General features: G+C 37.7%; 1 protein-coding gene across 1 annotated transcript in view; it reads right to left on the bottom strand.

The window, feature by feature from the left end:
- The window catches only part of LOC143036403 (uncharacterized), a 90,912-nt gene that overhangs the window by 37,782 nt on the left and 30,262 nt on the right, over nt 1-22,868 (bottom strand). The window contains exons 2-4 of the mRNA XM_076203733.1: nt 8,019-8,171; nt 7,807-7,899; nt 7,431-7,558 (exon numbers count right to left, since the gene is read on the bottom strand). Of these exons, the coding sequence (XP_076059848.1) occupies nt 7,431-7,558; nt 7,807-7,899; nt 8,019-8,171 (374 nt within the window). The remainder of the gene's footprint in view (nt 1-7,430; nt 7,559-7,806; nt 7,900-8,018; nt 8,172-22,868) is intronic.

Here is a 22,868-nt window from a genome sequence, read left to right as displayed (position 1 = left end):
TATGGGGTCTTGATTGAGAGGATTAGGAGAGGAACAGAGGGAGTAATTGGTGAGGAACAGTGTGGGTTTAGGACAGGTATGGGTTGTGTAGATTAGATTTTTGTGGTAAGACAGATATGTGAGAAAGCTATAGGAAAAGGTAAGGATGTTTTTGGGCTTTTATGGATCTCGAAAAGGCTTACGGCAGGGTAGACAGGAAGGCATTGTGGGAGTTATTGCAGATATATGGGATAGGAGGAAAGCTGTTGAGAGCAGTCAAGAGTTTTTATGATAGTAGAGCTTGTGTTAGGATTAGAAATGGAGAGAGTGAATGGTTTGAGGTAAAGGCAGGACTTCATCAGGGATGTGTTATGTCGCCCTGGCTGTTCAATCTTTACATGGATGGGGTGGTGCGAGAGGTAAATGCAAGGGTGGTGGTTCAGGGATTGGAGATGGTTTAAGAAAATGGAGAAAAGTGGGAGGTGAGCCAGATGTTGTTTCCAGACAACACTGCGCTTGTAGCAGGATCAAAGGAGGGATTGAGAAAGTTAGTGACAGAGTTTGAGAAGGTGTGTGAAAGAAGGAAGTTGAAGATAAATGTGGGGAAAAGTAAGGTGATGAGATGTACAAGGGGAGAGGGTGACAGCAGGCTGGAAGTGAGCATTAACCCCTTCCATACGGGGCCGCACACGTAGGCGTCATGGGGAGCGAGTGTATTCGCGAGGCTGCCATATCGGCGTCTTGATTATATCTATTGTAGTCGCCCCTCCATAATGACATTCTTTCTAATTCTTTTGTAATCGCATTTTCTATGGTTATCAAAATTCACGGGTGAAGAGAGAACGATCGATATAAGCGGTGACTATATTTTATGATGCGAGTATTATTACGACACGTCGTACAGCTGGCATTGGTTGCTGCCACCGAGATCTAAGTCCATGACGCCTACGTGTGCGGCACCGTATGGAAGGGGTTAAGGGTGAAAGACTGGAGGAAGTGGATAGTATTGGATACTTGGGTGCAAATGTGGCAGGAAAGGGAGGAGTGGGAGTGGAGGTAGAATGTAGATTGAGAGAAGTGAGCAAATGCCTTGGTGGATTGAAAAGTGTAATGAGAAATAGTCATCTGGGAATGGATGCTAAGAGGAGGTCATATGAAGGAGTGATTGTGCCAACAGAAAGATGGAACATGAGAGAGGAAGAGAAGAATTTGAATGTGTTTGAGATGAAATGTCTGAGAAGTATGATAGGGGTTACTAGGCTGGATAGAGTGAGAAATGAGGAGGTGAGGAAGAGAACAGGGGTGGAAAGGGAACTGGGAGATAGGGTTGATGAAAGAGTATTAGGATGGTTTGGACACATGGAAAGAATGAGTAAAGAAAGATTAGTAAAAGAAGTGTGGAAGGCAGAGGTGGAAGGAGTGAATATGAGGGGGCATCCTAGGATGAGATGGATGGATGGGGTGAAAGGGGCATTACAAAAGAGAGGAATGTCTGTGGAGGAAGGACAGGAGAGGACAGAAGATAGGGATGAATGGAGAGGGGTTGTGTATAGATGATGTGATGCATGAGGGGGAGTGGGTGAGGAAGTATGTATGAGAAAAAAAATTTGACACAGCCCGAAGGGATTTCTCCCTGTCTTCTTTTCAGCATGGGGGGATGGAGAGGGGGGGGGGGTCGCCAAATTTATGAAGCAGTCTTGCTGTGGATGTGCTGTATCTTGCGACACTGCTTCTGACCCAGGGCATTGAACAGGATGCAGAGATGACCCATCATCCAGGAGGTGCCAAGATAAGAGGGAGGGAGGAGGGTGGAGGGGAGTGGAATATATAGGAAATGGAATGGGTAGGAGTGGTTTCTATGCCTTTTTCTTTTTGGCTACTGCCCCATGTAAGGGGAAAAAGCCTTTGGTATATGTATGTATGTATGTATGTATGTATATATATATATATATATTATATATATATATATATATGTATATTATATATATATAATATATACATATATATATTACATATATATATATATATATATATATATATATATAGAGAGAGAGAGAGAGAGAGAGAGAGAGAGAGTGAGAAAGCAGCAACAGCAGCTTAGCATTCCTCCAGGAGTGGAGATTTGTCATTTATATATATGAAAGCTGTGTAGCTCATAAGTGTGCCCCAAAAGTCCTAAAATACTGAAATTATACAGTTAATACCCAACTACAGATATGTATTTACCTAGTTGTCTTTTACGGGAAGGGGAGCTATGCTCATGGTGACCAGTTTTTGGTTTAATGCTACTGATAAACAATACACTCTATCTTAATCATATGGTTTGTTTGATTTAACACTATATTACATACATTTATGGTGGAGTGTGCTGGCGAGGTTGTTTAATGTTTGTCTAAAAGAGGGTAGGGTGCAAGAGGACTGGAGAAGTGCTGGTATAGTTCCGCTTTACATGGTAAAAGGGGACAAGTGATGTGTAGTAGTTTCAGAGTTTGTCAAGTGTAATTGCCAAGACTAAGGGAAGGTTTTGATTGGTGAGGAACAGAGTGGGTTTAGGAAAGGTAGGGGTTATGTGGATTAGATTTTTATGATAAGGCAGATATGTGAGAAAGCTTTAGGAAAAGATAAGGATGTTTAATGGGCCTTTATGGATTTGGAAAAGGATTATGACAGGGTAGACAGGAAGGCACTGTGGGAAGTATTGCAAATAAATGGGATAAGGGGAAAGCTGTTAAGAGTAGTCAAGTGTTAGAATTAGAAATAGAGAAAGGGAGTGGCTTGAGGTAAAGGTAGGTCTTCACTAATGTGTAATGTATCCATGGCTGTTCAATTTATACATGGATGGGTGGTGTAAGAGGTAAATGCAAGAGTAATGGGTCAGGGATTGGAAATGATTAAAGAAAATGGAGAAAAATGTGAGACAATCTAGTTGTTGTTTACTGATGACACTACTTGCAGCAGGATCAAAGGAGGTATTAAGGAAGTTTGTGACGGAGCTTGGGAAGGTGTGCAAAAGAAGGAAGTTGAAGATAAATGTGGGTAAACATAAGGTGATGAGAAGTACAAGGGGAGAGAATGGCAACAAATTTGAAGTGAATGTTAAGGGAGAAAGGCTGGAGGAAGTGGATAGCTTTAAATATTTGGGGGCAAATGTGGTGAGAAAGGGAAGAATGGAAGTGGAATGTAAGTTCAGAGAAGCCTTGGGAGATAAATGTGTAATAAGAAATAGACATTTGGGAATGGATCCTAAGATGAGATTGTATGAAGGGGTGATTGTGCTGACAGCACTGTATGGGGCAGAATCATGGAACATAAGCGATAAAGACAGAAAGAAATGTCTGAGAAGTATGGTATGGGTTACTAGGCTGGATAGAATGAGAAATGAAGAGATGAGGAGGAGAGCAGGGTAGAAAAGGAGTTGGGAGATAGGATTGATGGAAGAATATTGGGATGGTTTGGAGACATGGAAAGAATAAGTGATGAAAGATTAGTAAAAGAAGTGTGGAAGGCAGAGTTGGAAGGAGTGAACATGAGGGGGTGACCAAGGATGAGATGGATGGATAGGGTAAAAGAGGCATTGGGAAAGAGGGAGATGTCTGTTGAGGAAGGAAGGGAGAACACAAAAGATAGTGATGAGTGGAGAATGGTTGTGTATAGATGATGCTGTGATGCATGGGAGTGGGTGAGGTATGGGGAATGGGGGGGGGGGAGTATGTGTGAATGATGTTTTAACACAGCCAAAAGGGATTTCTCTCTATCTTCTCTTTTTCTGCATGAGGGGACAGAGGGAGTGGGGGTTGCCAATTAAATGAGGTGGCCTTGCTGTGGATGTGCTGTGTCTAGATGCATTGCTTCTGACCCAGGGCAGTGAGTGAGATGCAGAGATGACCCGTGATCCAGGAGGAGCCAAGAAAAGAGGGAGGGATGGTGAATGGGAGTGGAGTATGTGGGGATGAAATGGGCGGGAGTGAATTTATACCTTTGACTTTGGCTACCTCCTATGTAAGGGGGAAAAGGCCCTTGGTATATGTATGTACATAAATTCATGGATAGAAATTTTCAATTGTTTTTTATTTAATATAAATGACAGGAGAAAGCAGGTGATAGGAGTGTGTGTAAAATGGCTGTGTATATATGATATTGTGATGCAAAGGAGGGGATGGGGTAGGGAATAGGAAGTATTTACCTAGTTGTAATATACGGGAGGGGAGCTATGCTCGTGGTGACCCGTCTTTGTATCTCTCCGCATCAAGTTTTATCTTAAAATCTTGTATAGTGTTAGCACATACTGTTTTGTTGTCTAATTTGTTCCATGTATTTATCGCTCTGTGTGGGAAACTGTTCCTTTTCAAGTTTTTTTATAACTATCCTTTTTCATTTTTTTTCCGTGTCCTCTTGTTTTACCGTTGTCCCACATTAATAGGTAATTCCTGTCTAAAACTTCCATTCCTTTCATTATTCTGTAGATGGCAAATCTCCTCTTTCTCTTCTTTGTTCCAGAGTTGGTAGGTTCAATTTGGATAGTCTTTGCTCATATGTTAGTTTGGCGAGTGTCGGTGCTAGTTTTGTTGTCGCTCTTTGTAATCTTTCTAGTTTCTTAATATTCTTTTTGGTACTGGGTGTCCAAAGTGATGCTGCGTACTCGAGTTTTGGTCTTATTAGTGTAGTAAGTATTTTCCTTATCATTTCTTCGTCCATATAGGTAAATGCCACTTTGATTGCTCTCAATAAGTTGTAGGTTTCTCCGAACATCTTGTATATATGCTTATCTGGTTTCATGTCCTTTCCAATCATCACTCCAAGATCTTTTTCATAGTTTGTTTTATTTATTTTTTCTTCCCCAATTCTGTAATCTTTTGATATTCTATTTTTACTCTTTCCAAATTCCATTATGCTGCATTTCTTAATATTGAATTTTACTTCCCACTTTTGAGTCCAATTCCATATTGTGTCCAGATCTTGTTGCAATGAATTGCAGTCCTCTTCCGTTTTTACCTTCTTAAGGGGGTACGCGACACCTGGAGGTCATTTTCTAAAATATTTAGAGTAAAGAGCTGAAACTTCTCAGGTAAATAGGTATCCATATTGCTTACATTTTAGGTGAAGCAGAATGATGTATGTACACATGTACATATGTACACATGTACATATACCAGTAGCAACATTTAAAAGTGCACAGCACCATAATACGTGGACCAATTTGTTTTATATTTTGGCTATGATTAGTCAGTAGGCACACCTAGGGCCGGTCATTGAGTAATTGAACAATTTCCTTTATACTTTTGCATACAGGCATTTCAATTTTAATGGCTGGCAAAAATCGTGAAAAATACAATTTTTTTGCTCTTGTTTCCATTATTACTCCGAACTCTTTCATCCTATTCAAAATATTCGAACGATCGGCCCTAGCAGTTACTAAAAGTAATATTCCGTGTAAGTTTCATTTAAATCTAATGTATATTAGATTTTTTATGATTAAAAAAAAGTAGAAAAATATCGAACGGAGATATGGCAACTTGAAATATGAATATATCTGTAACTTGCTTATAGTTTCACCAATTTGACTGATTGTTTCATGGCTTAATTCTTATTATATAATAAGTAAGTACAGTAAAAATTATCAACATATTTTAATTATAAGTACTTTAAATACTGAAAAACTAAAGTATAAGTGTGTCACAGTAGTGACGACGCACAGACGACAACATCATATAATTTGCTTTTTTGCACCTTTGGCGGTTTCTTCATATGAAACCTCTCTGCTGGGGGTCTTCAGGGTATCTAAATCATTGGAAAGAGGTTTATTTTCCAGTAGTGGGCACCTTCTCTTTCCTCATCAGATTCCCCTCGCCAATCTATGTTGGTAGGGCACCCCCTCCAGCATCATATGATGTCCCTTCTTCTTTCTTCTTCCTGTATAGCCTTGATCTTTTTCCTCTTGCTTTCTTCTTTGGATTTAATCTTCCTCTTTGAATTGTTTAGTCTAATGTTGTCCTTTACCTCTGTCACCGTCACAGAGGTGCAGGTGAGGGCGGTGGTGGAGTGAGAGGTGGTGAGATCTTTAGTCGTCTTTGACTGCTTGCCATCTTTAACTGCTGTTTTTTGTCATTGTGATGTTCTTTTGTTCTTTTTGCTACCCATGATGACTGTACTAAAGAGTAATATGTACTAGCTAAAGTAATAGATTGCAATGAGAGCTCATGAGACATGCGTACTTCCCTTTTCAGAGTTAGCCGGTAACTAACGCTTAGTTTCGCACAAAGTTGGCGAAATATTCTCCCTCCACCTTCCTCCCTTCCCCTCCACAATCGTATTGGCCGTTGATACACTGGGCGAGTGTAATTTCAATCAAATTTCAACGTTATTCGCTGCGCCTGAAGGTCCTAAGTGGCACGCCTCCTTCTAGTGTGGGTTGCGCCTTTAAATCTGTCCCTTTAATCCTCACCCAGGACCTTTAAATTGCGCGCGGCTGGAAAATTATTTGTCGGGATTTATTTCTAAGTGGTATACGAACATTTTGAACACAGTTTTGAAAAATGCCATATCTTGACCAAATTCACCCCCCCAGGTGTCGCGTACCCCCTTAAGTAATTTTGCATCATCTGCAAAAAAAAATTATATAGCACTCCACGCCTTCATTCATGTCATTCATGGGGATGAAATGGGCGGGAGTGAATTTATACCTTTGACTTTGGCTACCTCCTATGTAAGGGGGAAAAGTCCCTTGGTATATGTATGTACATAAATTCATGGATAGAAATTTTCAATTGTTTTTTATTTAATATAAATGACAGGAGAAAGCAGGTGATAGGAGTGAGTGTAAAATGGCTGTGTATATATGATATTGTGATGCAAAGGAGGGGATGGGGTAGGGAATAGGAAGTGGTTATGTGTTAGTGATATTTTGACACAGCCCAAAGGGATTTCTCCCCATCTTCTCTATTTTCCACATGATGGGACAAAGAGGGGAGGCTTGCTTATTAAGTGAAGTAACCTTGGTGTGGATGTGCTATGTCTTGCTGCATTACTTCTGACCTAGGACAGTGGTCAGGAGACAAGGATAACCCTTCATCCATGAGGAGATAAGATGAAAGGAAGAAAGAGTGGTGGTTGGGAATGGAATGGGCGGGAGTAGGTACATCCCTGTTGACTTGGCTACCTCCCTTGTAAGGGGGAAAAAGCCTTTGGTATATATATATATAATAAATAACATTTCTACTGGGGCACAAAAATAGTTTAATGTGGTGGGTACCTTGGTACCCTTCTGGCTCCCCCCCCCCCCTATTAAATTTACTTTTTTTTCACGATACCTCTTCATCCCTATATATTGGATAAACTAAGAACTACCTGTACAAGGATAAATATCTAAACAAAATGGCAGTCAAACACTTCACCCAAACGGTATTAGTAATTTAGTTAAAAACCTATATGCAAAAAATGTCACCAATATTTACCTTTCCATTTTGATGTAAGCCATTGATCTGTTGGCACTTAGAGCTGGATTAGAAGGGTCAAGAGCAATGGCCTGTGTGTACTTGACAACTGCTTCTTTTAGCTTGCCAACTGAATAATATTTATTGCCCTATAAACAATTAATTCAATCATTAATATGATATGATGCCACTTGCAAATCTAGTACTTATTTTCCTTTAAAACATGAGAAACAATTATCAACAAATAAATCAAGCAGTGTGACAGTTGAATTAGATAAAATATTTTCAGTGACTTAATCTGAAGACTTGGAAAAAAAAAAAAAAAAAAAAAAAAAAAAAAAAAAAAATAGCCTTACTGACTAGATTTATGAAGCCACCAAAAACTGACAGTGGTTACCTCATCCTTCAGAGCTACAGCTTCTTTCTTCCTCTCTTCCTTGGATTCCCTACCTTCATCTTTCTTTTCCTCATCTGACTCGAGGGCTTTGTCCTTCAGAGGTAAACATATGTTAATAAGCATACAAGGTAAAAATAAAAAATTATATATATTGTACATATAAAACAAAATTAAACAAATAATTTTTTCTTATACAGTGGATCATGATTTACCACATCAAATTTGTCCCAAGCTGCATAGTCATACGAAGAAATCCTTTTGACTTCTTTTCCATTAGATTCTTCTTGTGCTACTTTCTGTTTTTTCTTTCTTTCCTCTTGGACGGCTGCATTTACTTGGGTTTGACTGCGTACAGGGGGTAGACTCTGAAAATGGTCAATTATTGGAAGAATCTTAGTACTGCAATGCAAATATTGCTCATATAAAAGGAATACTGTCACTTTATTGAGACAACAGGACAAGTTGAGGAAGGTGGATAATGAAGATAGGTCTTGGTCCAACTTTATTACTGACTTATTTCGCACTGAAAAAGCTCAGTGCAAGACCAGGCAGGAATAATCTTAAAGAACTGTTTTCTTTATCCACCTTCCTCATTAATATCACTCTTTCAAATACAGGTAGTCGTCGACTTACGACCGAGTTCGGTTCCGACAGACAGGTCATAAGTCAATCTGGACGCAAGTCGGTCTTTATATATATATACATTATATATTACCCTTTAAATATTTTTGTTACTGTATATATATATTGTATATTTAGCATACTGAAATAATCTTAGCACCTTTGAACTATGTTGTATAGTATTTCTTAACCTTTTTATAATTTTATCTGATTTTCTTTGGGAAACGTAGCCTAGGCATAAGCATACTGAATAAAATCCTATCATCTTTAACATATGATATCTAATACTGTACGAGTATTTTCTAACCTTTTTTTTTATTTTACCATCAGACTTTCTTTAAGAAACGTATGCATACTGAATAAAATCTTATTATCTTTGAGCTACGTTGTTTAATATTCATTAACTTTTTTATAATTTTCGTTAGGAAACGTAGCCTAGGCCTACGCATACTGAATAAAGTCCTGTTATCTTTGACCTACAAATACTTTTTTGTTGGTTACAATAAAATCATTGCAAGGCAAAATTCGGACATTTTTTTTTATTTCAAAACACATTCTTTTCGTTTACGTACTGTACCGAAAATATTGTTATCGACAACAGACTAGGCATAAACAAAGTTTACTGTTACATTTTATTAATCGCAAAACATAAAAATACAAAATGCTGTACCGAACATATTGTTATCGACAACAGACTAGGCATAAAAAAGTTTTACTGTTACATTTTATTAATTGCAAAACATATAAAAATACAAAATGCAAGGCAAAATTAGGATTTTTTTTTATTTCAAAACACATTCTTTCCGTTTACGTACTGTACCGAACATACTGTTATCGACAAACTAGCCTAGGCATAAAAAAATATTGTTACATTTTATTAATTGCAAAACATATAGAAATACAAAAATACAAAATGCAATGCACAATTAGGAAATATTTTACTTCAAAAAAAAAATTGAAAGAATATTTAGCTGGCTGGGATGCTGACGCTGTCGGCAGCCTGCCAAAACTATCGTACTAGCGTCTCGCGGCGTGCGGAGTAATTGTTCTGCGCTGCCAGACATAACATTGCAATTCTATTACTCTATTAAATGTTAAATATTATTGCACTATCTCGTGGTCGATCAGTCGATCAGTCATAAGTCGCATAGGTTGTAAGTCGACGACTACCTGTACTCCATTCATATAAGTGATTCTTCACTCTCTTACCCTGTATTATGATTGCATGGAATAAATCTCCATATACATGATACCTTTCTCACCTTCCATATTGGATGGTAATATCCTTTTAGTAAATTTGCCTCCATGTTCTCTCATTAATCTATAAGACATCCCCTTAGCAATTGAGCTTATTTTAAAGAACTCCTCCTTTTATTCTGGCTGCGTCAGACTATTCATTTCTCATGCACTTTACTTTTGTTTGGTACATCTCTTAAATTTTCACCTATGTTTTTGTTCCCACTTTTAAAGTCCTATTACTTCAGTTTTAATCTTTGGTATTGGGCAATGAAACCTGTCAAAACATTTTCTTTCTTCACAAATTTTACTACAGTGTGGAAAACTTTTTTTTTCAGGTCTCTTCTACAACTATCCTTTTTGAGTTTCTTTTCATGTCCCCCTGTATTTCTCTTATTCCAATTTAGTAAGTCCTCTCTATCAAGATATCAAGAACTTCCATCCTTTCATGAATCATGATCCTGCTGACCATACAGAATCAAGGCACAAAAGTCCTTGACAGAGAGGGCTTACTAAATCGGGATATGAGAAATACAAGGGAACATGAAAAGAAACTCAAAAAGGATAGTTATAGAAGAGACCTGAAAGAGGAAGAAGAAAAAAAAAAAAATCCACAGAGTGGTGGATATCTAGAAGAAACTGGATAAAACAATAGTGTGTGCAAAAACTATACAAGAATTAAAGAGCAAACTAGACACTGTGAGATACAAAGACAGGACACCATAAGCATAGCTCCCCTTCCTGTAAAATACCACTAGGTAAATACTTGGTTCTCTTAGGTACACCATGGGATTCCCATCGAGAACACTTATTTTAGGTCCCAGGTAAGTTCTGCAGTGACATGATTTCTTAAGTCCAATGATCTATTTAAGATCCTCCCCTCAGGGCATGAGCTTATAATTTTGATCCAATCAAATTTCCTCCTACTCCATCCCCTTCTCCAATCAGATTCATTGTAATGTCTATATCCAATATTGTTTACTTAAGCAATCTTGACTCTCTGCATCACTTACACAGGTTATAAAATTTCTACATCAGCAAAACATATACACGTCATACAGGCTCCCGGCCATTTTTATAACTCTAGGCGGAGAGCGAGTTTGCGCAAACCTTCTCCTACCGACTGTGCTGTTTACAAACAGCCAATCCATAAAAAAAATACAACCCTCACCATCTACCCCACTTTCTACCGGCCTCTTATAGGACTCAGCAGCTACCACTTGGTCATCCTGACCAACCCCTTTTTAACTCCCTCTTACAGGGCTTTGGCATCCTACATTATTATGGAATTCAACATTTCATATATTATATACATGAAGCTAAATCAGTAATTAAAAATATTTCAGTATAAACTGGCTAAACAAGGTTAAAAGAAATATCCTTCAATGGATGGTTATGATGTATAGCAAATCTCCAATTTCCTCTTCTTTGCTGATGAGGTGTGAGGTGAGGGTGAATGGTATGGCGTGGGTGGAGGTGTACGGTGGGCATGGCTAGTAAATGCTTTTGGAGTGCTGGGTACAGCTGTGCTGCTTTTCTCCTATTTCTTTTTCCTTCTTGCTTCTATTTCTGGCACTCATGCCCATCTCTATATTCTGCTGCTTCACTCTCTTGTTTCTTGTTCATTTGTCCATGATCACAGCAACAATACAGGGCAAGGAATCAAAATTGTTGTGTATGGTGAGAGCACCAGGAGCGATGTCACCTTACTTTGAACTTTTCAAGAGTACTCTTACCCTGTCCACTGTCTTTGTGGGGTATGCTGATGGGAGGAGTTGCCAAATATCTCCATAAACACAATTCTGTAGCAAAAAACGAAATAGCTATAGAAATGTTGATGTTTTTTCAATATACAGAATGTTTTTTATGTAATGGGATTGCCAATATTTTATCTATTTTATGTTGTATAGAAATATAGAAAAGAAATACAGTTGTATAACTTTGTATGAGTGTTGCCACCATCATAGATTCTTTTGAAATGTTCACCAAAATTTGTTCAAGTACTGTACCAGAATTTTTTGAATGATCGCTGGCAACACTCCCTTAATTGAGAGGATTAAGAGAGGAACAGAGGAAGTAATTGGTGAGGAACAGTGGGTTTAGGACAGGTAGTTGCATAGATCAGATTTTGTGGTAAGACAGATATGTGAGAAAGCTATAGGATAGGGTAAGGATGTTTTTTTGGCTTTTATGGATTTGGAAAAGACTTATGATAGGGTAGACAGGAAGGAACTGTGGGAAGTACTGCAGATATATGGGATATGAGGAAAGCTTTTAGGAGCTGTCAAAGAGTTTTTACAGGAGTAGTAGACCGTGTGTCAGAATTAAAAATGGAGAGAGTGAGTGGTTTAATGTAAAGGCGGGACTTTGTCAGGGATGTGTTATGTCACCCTAGCTGTTCAATTTAACCACTTCACTCTGGGCCAAAATCTCGTGGGCAGCATTAGCTGCCAGACGTATGATGTTGCGTCATAATACTCGCATCATAAAAAATAGTCACCGCTTATATCGATCGTTCTCTCTTTCACCCGTGAATTTTGATAACCATAGAAAATGTGATGAAGCCAGTTTAGAGAGTATGTCAGTTACGCAGGGACAACTACAATATAATCAAGACGCCGATATGGCAGCCTCGCGTATCCACTTGCTCCCCATGCTGCCTACATAGGCGGCATCGTATGGAAGGGGTTAAACATGGATGGGGTGGTGCGAGAGGTAAATGCAAGAGTGGTGGGTCAAGGATTGGAGTTGGATAAAGAAAATGGAGAAAAGTGGGAGATCGGCCAGCTGTTGTTTGAGAACGACACAGCGCTTGTAGCAAGATCAGAGGAGGGATTGAGGAAGTTAGTGACAGAGTTTGGGAAGTGTGTGAAAGAAGGAAGTTGAAGATAAATGTGGGTAAAAGTAGGGTGATGAGATGTACATGGGGAGAAAGTGGCAGCAGACTGGAAGTGAGTATTACTGGAGAGAGACTGGAGGAAGTGGATAGTTTTAGGAATGTGGTGGGAAAGGGAGGAGTGGAGGTGGAGGTAGAATGTAGATTAAGAGAAGCAAGTAAATGTCTTGGGGGATTAAAAAGTGTAATGAGAAATACACATTTGGGAATGGATGCTAAGAGAACACTGTATGGAGTGATTGTGCCGATAGCACTGTATGGGGCAGAAACATGGAACATGAGAGAGGAAGAGAGAAGGAATTTGAATGTGTTTGAGATGAGGTGTCTGAGAAGTATGATAGGGGTTACTATGCTGGATAGAGTGAGAAATGAGGTGAGGATGAGAACAGGGGTGGAAAGGGAGTTGGAAGATAGGGTTGATGAAAGAGTATTGGGATGGTTTGCACACATGGAAAGAATGAGTGAAGAAAGATTAGTAAAAGAGGTGTGGAAGTCAGAGGTGGAAGGAGTGAACATGAAGGGGTGACCTAAGATGAGATGGTTGGATGGATGGATGGGGTAAAAGGGGCTTTGGGAAAGAGGGGAATGTCTGTTGAGGAAGGATGGGAGAGGCTAGAAGACAGGAGTGAATGGAGAATGGTTGTATATGATGTGATGCATAAGGTGGAATGGGTAGGGGATAGGGAGTGAGGGAGTACGTGTGAGAAAAATTTGATGCAGCCTGAAGGGATTTCTCCTTTTCTGCATGAGGGGAGAGGGGGGTTGCCGATTTAATGAAGCGGCCTTGCTGTGGATGTGCTGTGTCTTGTGACACTGCTTCTGACCCAGGGTAGTGGACAAGATGCATGAATGACCCGTCATCCAGGGCATGCCAAGATAAGAGGGATGGAAGCGGGTGGAGGGGAGTGGAGTATGATAGGGATGGAATGGGTGGGAATGGTTTTTATGCCTTTGTTTATTGGCTACCTCCCTTACAAGGGTGATAAAAGCCTTTGGTATTTGTTTTCTTGTATAGGGTGATTTCATGTACATATTTTTTTCCTATACTTTTGTATGTACAATGTGGTGTGTGTGGAGTAGGTCATCCTTTTACATTTTCTTATGCTTCACTCATTCATTTTTCCCTTGTTTGCTTGGTAGGGTCATTGAGTGGTGGTGGCTAAGCAATATGATAGTCTGAATAGAGTTTCCCAGTTATTATATTAATACCCAGTGGGTATATTGTTAGTCTTTAATTTTGCCATTGTGTATTTTGTATTTGTGTACAAGTATGTTTGAGAGAACCAAGTGTGGCCCACGTGCTCAAATGTGAGTTTTGCTGCCAAAATAAAGCTTGGTGTCAGTTTCTGTTGTACCTTCAAAGTGTAAACACACTTTCTGTATTTTGTGTAAAATTATTGAATTGTGACTTAACACATTATTTTACCATTGTAAAGTGCTTTTCATTGCCACCCTATTACACTGCTAACAGTGGGAGAATCTAATTGTATTTCTTCCCTTTCTTCAAAGCCTCTGGCAACATGCCTTGCTTTAATTTTCTTTTTCCCTTTACTGTTCACCCTTTCTGTTACTTGCTATCGAACTGACAATGCTTTCTGACCCATTTTTAGAACTTCTACATAAATTCCAAAATCTTTCCAGATTTTAAGATCATCTTGTTTGGCTTCTACAAGATCATAGTTTTCCTTATTTTCATAGTCCATTACTATTTCATTGGGCTCTTGTATTTTGTCTTCTTCAGATACTGTTACTGGTACCCACTTTTCTACATATCTATTCCTGTCAATTGCTGATGTGTGCCCATCTTCATATTCAATATTTCTCCAACTCTTACATTTCCCTGTTGATTTCCCAGCATGACTGTGCACAATTACTTTCTTCCATTCATTTGACTCTTTTGGTAATATATTTACTTTCTGTCCAACTTGCAGAGTACTTTTTACTATTACATTGTTCTCTGATGTGTTCTTGACTGTGGTATGATCCTCTTCATTTGTTTTATTAAAATCATCATTTTCTATTCTACTTTCCACTGTATTTATGACAACCTCTATCCCATTCTCCTTAATCCTAATATTTTCTTCTTTCTTGTGTTGATGTCTCACCATATCAAGTACAGTACTTCTTCCATCTTCAATGTCTTTTTTAAAGTTATATGGTATTTCCTGAACATGTGTTCCATGGGTTCTTACAATATTTGATCCATATTTCAAAATCACATTTTTACCATCTTCACCAATCTGTACCTGGTCCTTTCCATTCTTTTTGCTCTTCCCTCTTAGACTCGTTCTCCACTTTTAAAAGCTCTACCAGTAGTTCTTACCCTGTGTCTTAGTGCCCATTGTATTTTCTCAGAGGTTTCAACAGCAATGAAGACTGGACAAAGTTTGATAGCTACAAAAGTAAAGGAAGGTAGTATGGAGAAGTATATTTTGGAATTTGTAAAGAGGAATGCAATTTTGAGTATATAATGACCATACCAAAGAGTATTTTAGCATTTAGATTATTGGACAATGCAGGTCTAGAGATTAAAGACAAGCAAACAGTACTGACAGCAGTATCTTTTAGTGAGCCAGATAAGATCTTTGATTCTATGCAGCAAGCCCTCATGAAACTTTTTGGAAGTCTGAAAGTGCAGTCATTGGACTCAGCAATAGGAAGCAGTGTAAATGAAACTCCTGCTGTGATGATCAAATTTGAGCCAGTGTTTAATACAAAGTAAATGTTATCACAAGGGGAAGTGGACATGGAGGATTTTGAGGAGGTAGAGGAAGAGGAAACAGTAAATAAAAATTAAAAATTATTGAACAACCATGGCAACATGACAGCCCTGACACAGTCCCACCTTTACCTCAAAGCACTTGCTCTCTCCAATTCCCATTCTGACACAGGCTCTACTACTCTTATAAAAACTCTTGACTGTCCATTACAGTTTTCCCCCAATCTATATCTGCAAAACCTCCCACAGTGCCTTCCTGTCCACCTAGTCATAAACCTTTTCCAAATCCATAAGGGCCCAAGAAACATCCTTACCTTTCTCACATACCTGTCTTATCACAAAAATCTGATCCATGTAACCCCTACCTGTCCTAAATCCACACTGTTCCTCACCAATTACTCCCTCTCTTCCTCTCCTAATCCTCTCAATCAAAACCTTCCCAACTACACTCAACAAACTGATCCCTCTGAAACCACTATTCACATTTGTCCCCTTTTCCCTTGTAAAGTGGAACTATACAGATACTCCTCCAGTCCTCTGGCACTCTACCCTCCCTTAGACACATATTAAAAAACTTCACCAGCCAGTCCACCTCCCTTCTTCAGACACTCCACATGACATCCATCTAATCCAGAAGCTTTACTTGTTCTCATAATCTTCAGAGCTACTTGCACCTCATCTTTTCTTATTTCTCCTCCATTTTACTCTCCCATTACTGTTATCTTCTTAGTGCCTCCCACTGCTACCACCAATCCCTCTCTATCTTCCTCCACATACTCTAAAATACTCCACCCATCTTCCCCTTACTGCTTCCTCTTCCATCCAGATCTGTCCATCTGTGCCTTTTACTTATTTTTTTCTACTTGTCCCCTCTCCTCTTCCTCTCTTGATCTCCTTCCAAATCATTTTTATTTCTTTCAAAAATTTCTCTAATACTCCTCCCCCATTTTACATCTGCTCTCCTTTATGCCTCCTTAATTTTTCTATCTATTTTTAACTCATTATTATTATTTTTTGTAACCAGTCCTTGACAGCTCACTTCTTCTCTTCTACTACCTTCTTCACTTCATCATCCCAGCACTCACTACCCTTCCTTCTATTCCCTCTTGTTCCACATACAACCTTTGCACACCTTGTCACTTCCTCCTTGAAGCACCCCCATTCCTTTTCCACACCAACTTCCAATATAAGAGTATTAAAAAGGGTATTCTAAGGCATTTTTCAGGGAAGCGTCCATTATCTCCAATTTTTTGCCATTCGCAAGGGATTTTTGAACATAACCCTCATGAATACTGAGGGGTTCACTGTATTCAATTTGAGATCCTGTCTGGTCCTGAAGCTTCTGCCCCATCCAATGATCCAACAAAATGAGCACTTCCCTCACTTCTACATCTATTTCTTCTAAACCTGGAATTTTGCTCCCCATGCTTGTCTCAAAAAAAAAAATACTCTCTTTTGTGAAGACCCAATTGGAAACTTTCATTCAATATTTCTACTTGAAATGAGGCTTCTTCAAAGACTCTAGCTTGTTTTTAAACTTCTTTGTTTTAGTGCTTCTTCTCTTCCTCCATTTATCCCAAGCCACATCCCTGGACTTTTTTGCAATCTCATTCCCTCTCTGACTCTCGTGCAGTTCACACCCTCCGCTCAGCGCTCCCTACGAGAAAGTAATACAACATGGCACATACCAGAAACAGCAACAGCTCCAAGAAACTTGAAGATATGGTGGAGAGTCTCGTGAAAGCAAGAGAAGAGGACAAACAGTTCCTGTTGCAAGCAAGGAAAGAAGACCAGCAGTTCCTAAGCGAGCTAAAAGCGAAGTCAAACAACAAAGGCAGGAGATACAAGATCTAAAATCGACTGTAGTTAATCTCCAAGCTAGAGTGGAAGACCTAGAGCAGTACACGAGGAGAGAAGATATCATCATCAGTGGTTTAAAGATTATGAAAACGTATTCGGAAGCCGTGAAAGGTGATTCCGACTATAGTGTGGATAACAGTGGACAGAACATTGTAGAAACTCAAGTGATCCATTCTCTAAGTAACAAGGGAATACAGATCAGAGACACAGAGATATCAGCTTGCCATACACTGGGAAAAAGAAAACAGGATGGTACCCAAAATGTAATCGTGTGATTCGTATCAAGAAAGTCGAAGGTGGAAGCTAGAGTGGAAGACCTAGAGCAGTACACGAGGAGAGAAGATATCATCATCAGTGGTTTAAAGATTATGAAAACGTATTCGGAAGCCGTGAAAGGTGATTCCGACTATAGTGTGGATAACAGTGGACAGAACATTGTAGAAACTCAAGTGATCCATTCTCTAAGTAACAAGGGAATACAGATCAGAGACACAGAGACATCAGCTTGCCATACACTGGGAAAAAGAAAACAGGATGGTACCCAAAATGTAATTGTGTGATTCGTATCAAGAAAGTCGAAGGTGAACGTGCTGAAAAACGCCAAGAAATTGAAGGGGACGGGCATCTACGTGAATGAACACCTGACGAAACGAAACGGAGAGATTGCCAAAACAGCACACGACATGAGGAAACAAGGGAAGATCATCTCGACATGGACAAAAGACTGCAAGGTGTATATCAAGTGCAAGGATGAAAAAGTACATCAAGTAAGTAATCTTGAACAATTAGTTGAATTTCAATAGTTCACATTCCTTAATCTTCTGACACAAACATCACCATGAACACTACAACACAAAAACAAAAACAAACATAACAAAAAACTGTTCTTCATGTCATACCCTTGTCCCTACCAATCACCTCAAATGCACATATTATGCAAACATTTACATCATTTCATGTGTGCAAATATACCCGTAAATACTGCCAAAAATAACCCCAATATTTTCAAAAACTGGTTCTGCACAGACTGCTCAAAAATATTTCCCTATCATGCCATCTCAAACACAGAAATTAAATTTTTGTTTTCCGCGCCAAATCTCGCATAAAAAAACCTGGATGTATATACTGCCACTAAGAAGTATAAAGAAGTAGACAAAATATCAGAAAAGGAATTTTCGATATTTAATCACAATAATACCCAAATTGACCCCGAATTAAATTTCTACTCAAAACTAACAAAAGACAGCGATTACTATAGTGATACACAATTTGACACAGTATTTCATGATATTGATGGTTTCACACTAATTCACATTAATGCAAGGAGCCTAAACGTTAATTATCAGAAAATTGACATTTATTATCTCAATTTACTCAATAAAAGCTTTGACGTTATAGTGATAAGCGAAACATGGATTGACCCAGGATGTCTAGTAAACTTCCTACAAGACTATACTCTCTACAGTGTTAATAGACAGATCCAAAAAGGCGGCGGAGTCTCTATCTTCATAAAAAAATCAATTTCATGCAAACTAATAAATCAATCCACTAATTCGCATGAAAACCTATTTGATTGCGTAGCTGTTGAGATTTTCAGTAAAAAAATAAATAAATAAATACCGTCATAACAAGTATTTACAGAAAGCCAGGCACAAACATCAATGAGTTCACAAATATGCTTGAAGAAATCATAACTCCATTTAGAAATAAAAACCTATATCTCTGTGGTGACTTCAACATAGATTTACTTAAGTATGAGACTCACGAACAAACAAGACACTTTACAGATATGATTTTCTCTTTAGGTATATATCCTTTGATAAATAAACCAACACAAATAACAAAAACAAGTGAAACAATGATAGATAACATTTTCACCAATATTGTAAACTCTGAGATTCATAGTGGTATCTTAATAAGTGACATAAGTGACCATCTACCGGTATTCACTATCAATCCAAAAGAAATGTACTGCATAACAAAACCCAGAATTGTACTAAAACGTAAAATAGACGAAAAAAGTATTGCAAAATTAAATCAATGCTTAAAAGAAGAAAACTGGGATCAGGTTTACGAGTCAGAAAATGCCAATCTATCATATAACGAATTTGTAAGCATTATCATGAGTAATGTAAACAAATGCTGCCCAGAGAGAGTAGAAATAAAACCATATAACGTAAACTCAAACCCATGGTTTACAAACGATCTTAAGAATGCGTGTCGAAAGAAAAACCAACTTTACAAGAAATCTATTAAAAGCAAGTCATTAACAGACGAAAACAAATACAAAGCGTACAAAAACAAACCTAAAAAAAATTTACGCAACTGCAAAAAAAATACTATGACACACGTAAAATAGACGAAAAAAGTATTGCAAAATTAAATCAATGCTTAAAAGAAGAAAACTGGGATCAGGTTTATGAGTCAGAAAATGCCAATCTATCATATAACGAATTTGTAAGCATTATCATGAGTAATGTAAACAAATGCTGCCCAGAGAGAGAAGTAGAAATAAAACCATATAACGTAAACTCAAAACCATGGTTTACAAACGATCTTAAGAACACGTGTCGAAAGAAAAACCAACTTTACAAGAAATCTATTAAAAGCAAGTCATTAACAGACAAAAACAAATACAAAGCGTACAAAAACAAACCTACAAAAATTTTACGCAACTGCAAAAAAAAATACTATGACACACTGCTTGAAAATTATAAAGGTAATATAAAAAAGACATGGGAAGTAATAAACAACTTAACTAGGCCCAAAAATAATAACACTGATGAATTCATAGACATTATTAAAATTGGAAAAACTAAAAAAGTGGCAAACGAATTTAGTGAATTTTTCTCCCATGTAGGACCTAACCTCGCGAAACAAATAAAGATAACACATCAAACTTATGAGACCTTTTAGAAACACCGAATAAATAACACTATGTTCTTAAAACCCGTCATGGAAAACAAACTTATGAACACAGTAAAATCAATACAGAACAAGAAATCACTCGATTGCACAGGAATCAATATGAACCTCGTAAAACAAATTATGCCTATCATCAAAAATAATTTTCTGACAATATGCAATAAATCATTTGAACAAGGAATATTTCCATATGCAATGAAAATAGCAAAAGTAATACAGATATTCAAATCAGCCGACAAATCAAGCTATAATAGCTATAGACCAATTTCACTATTACCACAGTTTTCCAAAATTCTTGAGAAGTTATTCACAATTCGCCTTGACTCATTTCTAAAAAAAATGACGTCATTTACCATAGCCAATATGGATTTCAATGAAATCTTTCAACGTCAACAGCAGTAATGGAATTAATTGAAGAGATAACTAACAATATAGAACAAAAGAAAAAGACAGCCGGCATATTTATTGATCTAAAAAAGGCATTTGACACAGTAAATCATGAAATCCTAATTCAAAAGGCCGAATACTATGGGCTAAGAGGTAAGGTTAATGATTGGTTAAAAAGTTATCTAAAAAACAGGAAACAATATGTAGCCATTCAGGAAGAAAGATCACATATTCTACCAGTTACATGCGGAGTACCTCAAGGTTCAGTTCTAGGACCCAAACTATTCTTACTATACATTAATGACATTACAAATGTATCCAACCTTATGAAATTTATACTGTTCGCCGATGATACACCATTCTATGCTCTGATATAAATTCCGACAAACTGATCAAGACAATTAATGAAGGATTATGTCAGCTATCTAACTGGTTTTCAGCCAATAAACTATCCTTAAATGTATAAAAAACTAACTACCTGGTTTTCTACAAAAATAATGAAAGCACTAAGCCGATCAAAATAAACAACGAAATTATTGAAAAAGCGTCTGTCAGTAAATTCCTAGGCGTGTATTGAACGATCAACTTAATTGGAAACATCATATAAATCACGTGATAAATAAGATGTCCAAAACTTTAGGAATAATGCATAAAATGAGAAATATCCTCAATGAAAATACCCTACGTACTATTTACTGTAGTCTACTACTACCATACCTAAACTACTGTTCAGAAATTTGGGGTAATACTTATCAAACTAATCTTCAATGCATAATTACCTCACAAAAAAGGCACTGTGTATAATCTGCAATGTAGGTCGTTTAGAACATACAAATAATTTATTTAAAAAACTAAATCTACTGAAATTCATGGACTTAATAAAGTACAAAACTGCCATTGTTATGCACCAAATCTACAATAAACAAATGAATCAAAATATATTGAAATTTTACTCAACTTCAAAACTCGCTATGCGACTAGGCATACAAACGACTTCTTTAAAACTCAATACAGAACAACCAAAAAAGGCCAATGCTTATCTATTATAGGTGTTAACACATGGAATAAACTTGAAAAGGAATTACCTAAGACAAAATGTTTATCAACATTCAAATGATATTTAAAAAAGTCATTAATCTATAAGTATTAGTACACTCATGCCTCGATTTAATGGACCAAAAGGGGGGAACACCGGTCCGATATACCCGATTGTCCAAAGTTTCCGATACTACTGTATTTCAACGATTACATTACGAAAAAATGAGGAATGAATACAGTACAGTACTTTTACTTAACCCTGGACAGGTAGCGTTGTGTCAGATCCGCACCTAGGCACTGCGCAAAACGCGTTTTTTTGTTTCTGCACATAGACGCCTAGTGTGATCTCACTTGTATTTCAGGGACCGTTAGTCATTCACCAGCCTCAGTGAAAGCAGTATGTGTGTCACCTCTGCTCCGCCACCTTCACCCGCTATCGCCCTCCAAAGTTGTAAATGGTGCATATCTAACACCACGCTACCGTTACTCGGGTAAGTCACGCAATTGCAAAAGTTTTGCATTTTACATTACTGCATTATTACTTAGTGAAATAATTTTATTGTGTTTATCGGAAAATATCAGTGAATGGTGTAGCTACCCGTGACAATCGTCATATTGGATCGGAAGGCAGCGAAAATGTGATTTTGAGGTTAATTTCTAATTTTCAATTTTTTTCTATTATCAGATTTCAGCATGGCAAAGAGAAGCCTGATGGAGGAGGAGTATTTGCAGGCCCTTTTCATGAGTAGCGATGAAGAAGATCCTTCTACAGTGACTTTTGAGGCAGATGCCCTCTCTGCCCTTCCTCTTCTAATGCTAGGACCAAGCTTCTGTGTGTAAAGTGCCATAAACCTGCATGTAACTCGCATGTCAACTACATCTGTGAACAGCGCCATCGCGCGTGGTAAGTTTCACGAATGATTTTTTTCACCAGTTTATACTTACTAAATATAATTTTTAACATTTTTACCCTCATCTAGGGCCATTGTAGACTACTTTTCCAAAATTTCATGCATATCCATCAATTATTAATACTCTAAATATGCCTTTCTTTTACGTAAATTACGCACAGTAAGGGTTATGTTGAAACTAAGCCTTTTTTTTTTTTAGTTTATAGTAACTAAATATCATTTTCTAAGGTTTTGTCATCATCTAGAATTATTGTAGAGGACTTCTGGAAAGTTTCATCCAGATCTAATAAGTATTACTACTATAGATATAGCCTTCCTTTCACACCAAAATTTTTAGTGATTTTGTACATAAAAAAATTAACCGCTTTTTCTTTTCTTTACAGATTTTGCAGTTTTGCTCCAATCAACAATATTTTTACATCAATCAACTCAGAAACTCTTCTACTTTTAAGAAAACACTCGTTATTAT

The sequence above is a fragment of the Oratosquilla oratoria genome, chromosome 20 (genome assembly GCF_046742065.1).
Source record: "Oratosquilla oratoria isolate Oo_2021 chromosome 20, ASM4674206v1, whole genome shotgun sequence".
In the NCBI taxonomy this organism is placed as follows: domain Eukaryota; kingdom Metazoa; phylum Arthropoda; class Malacostraca; order Stomatopoda; family Squillidae; genus Oratosquilla; species Oratosquilla oratoria.
The sequence above is the reverse complement of the archived record's forward strand: the minus strand, read 5'-3'. Positions and strand labels throughout refer to the sequence as shown.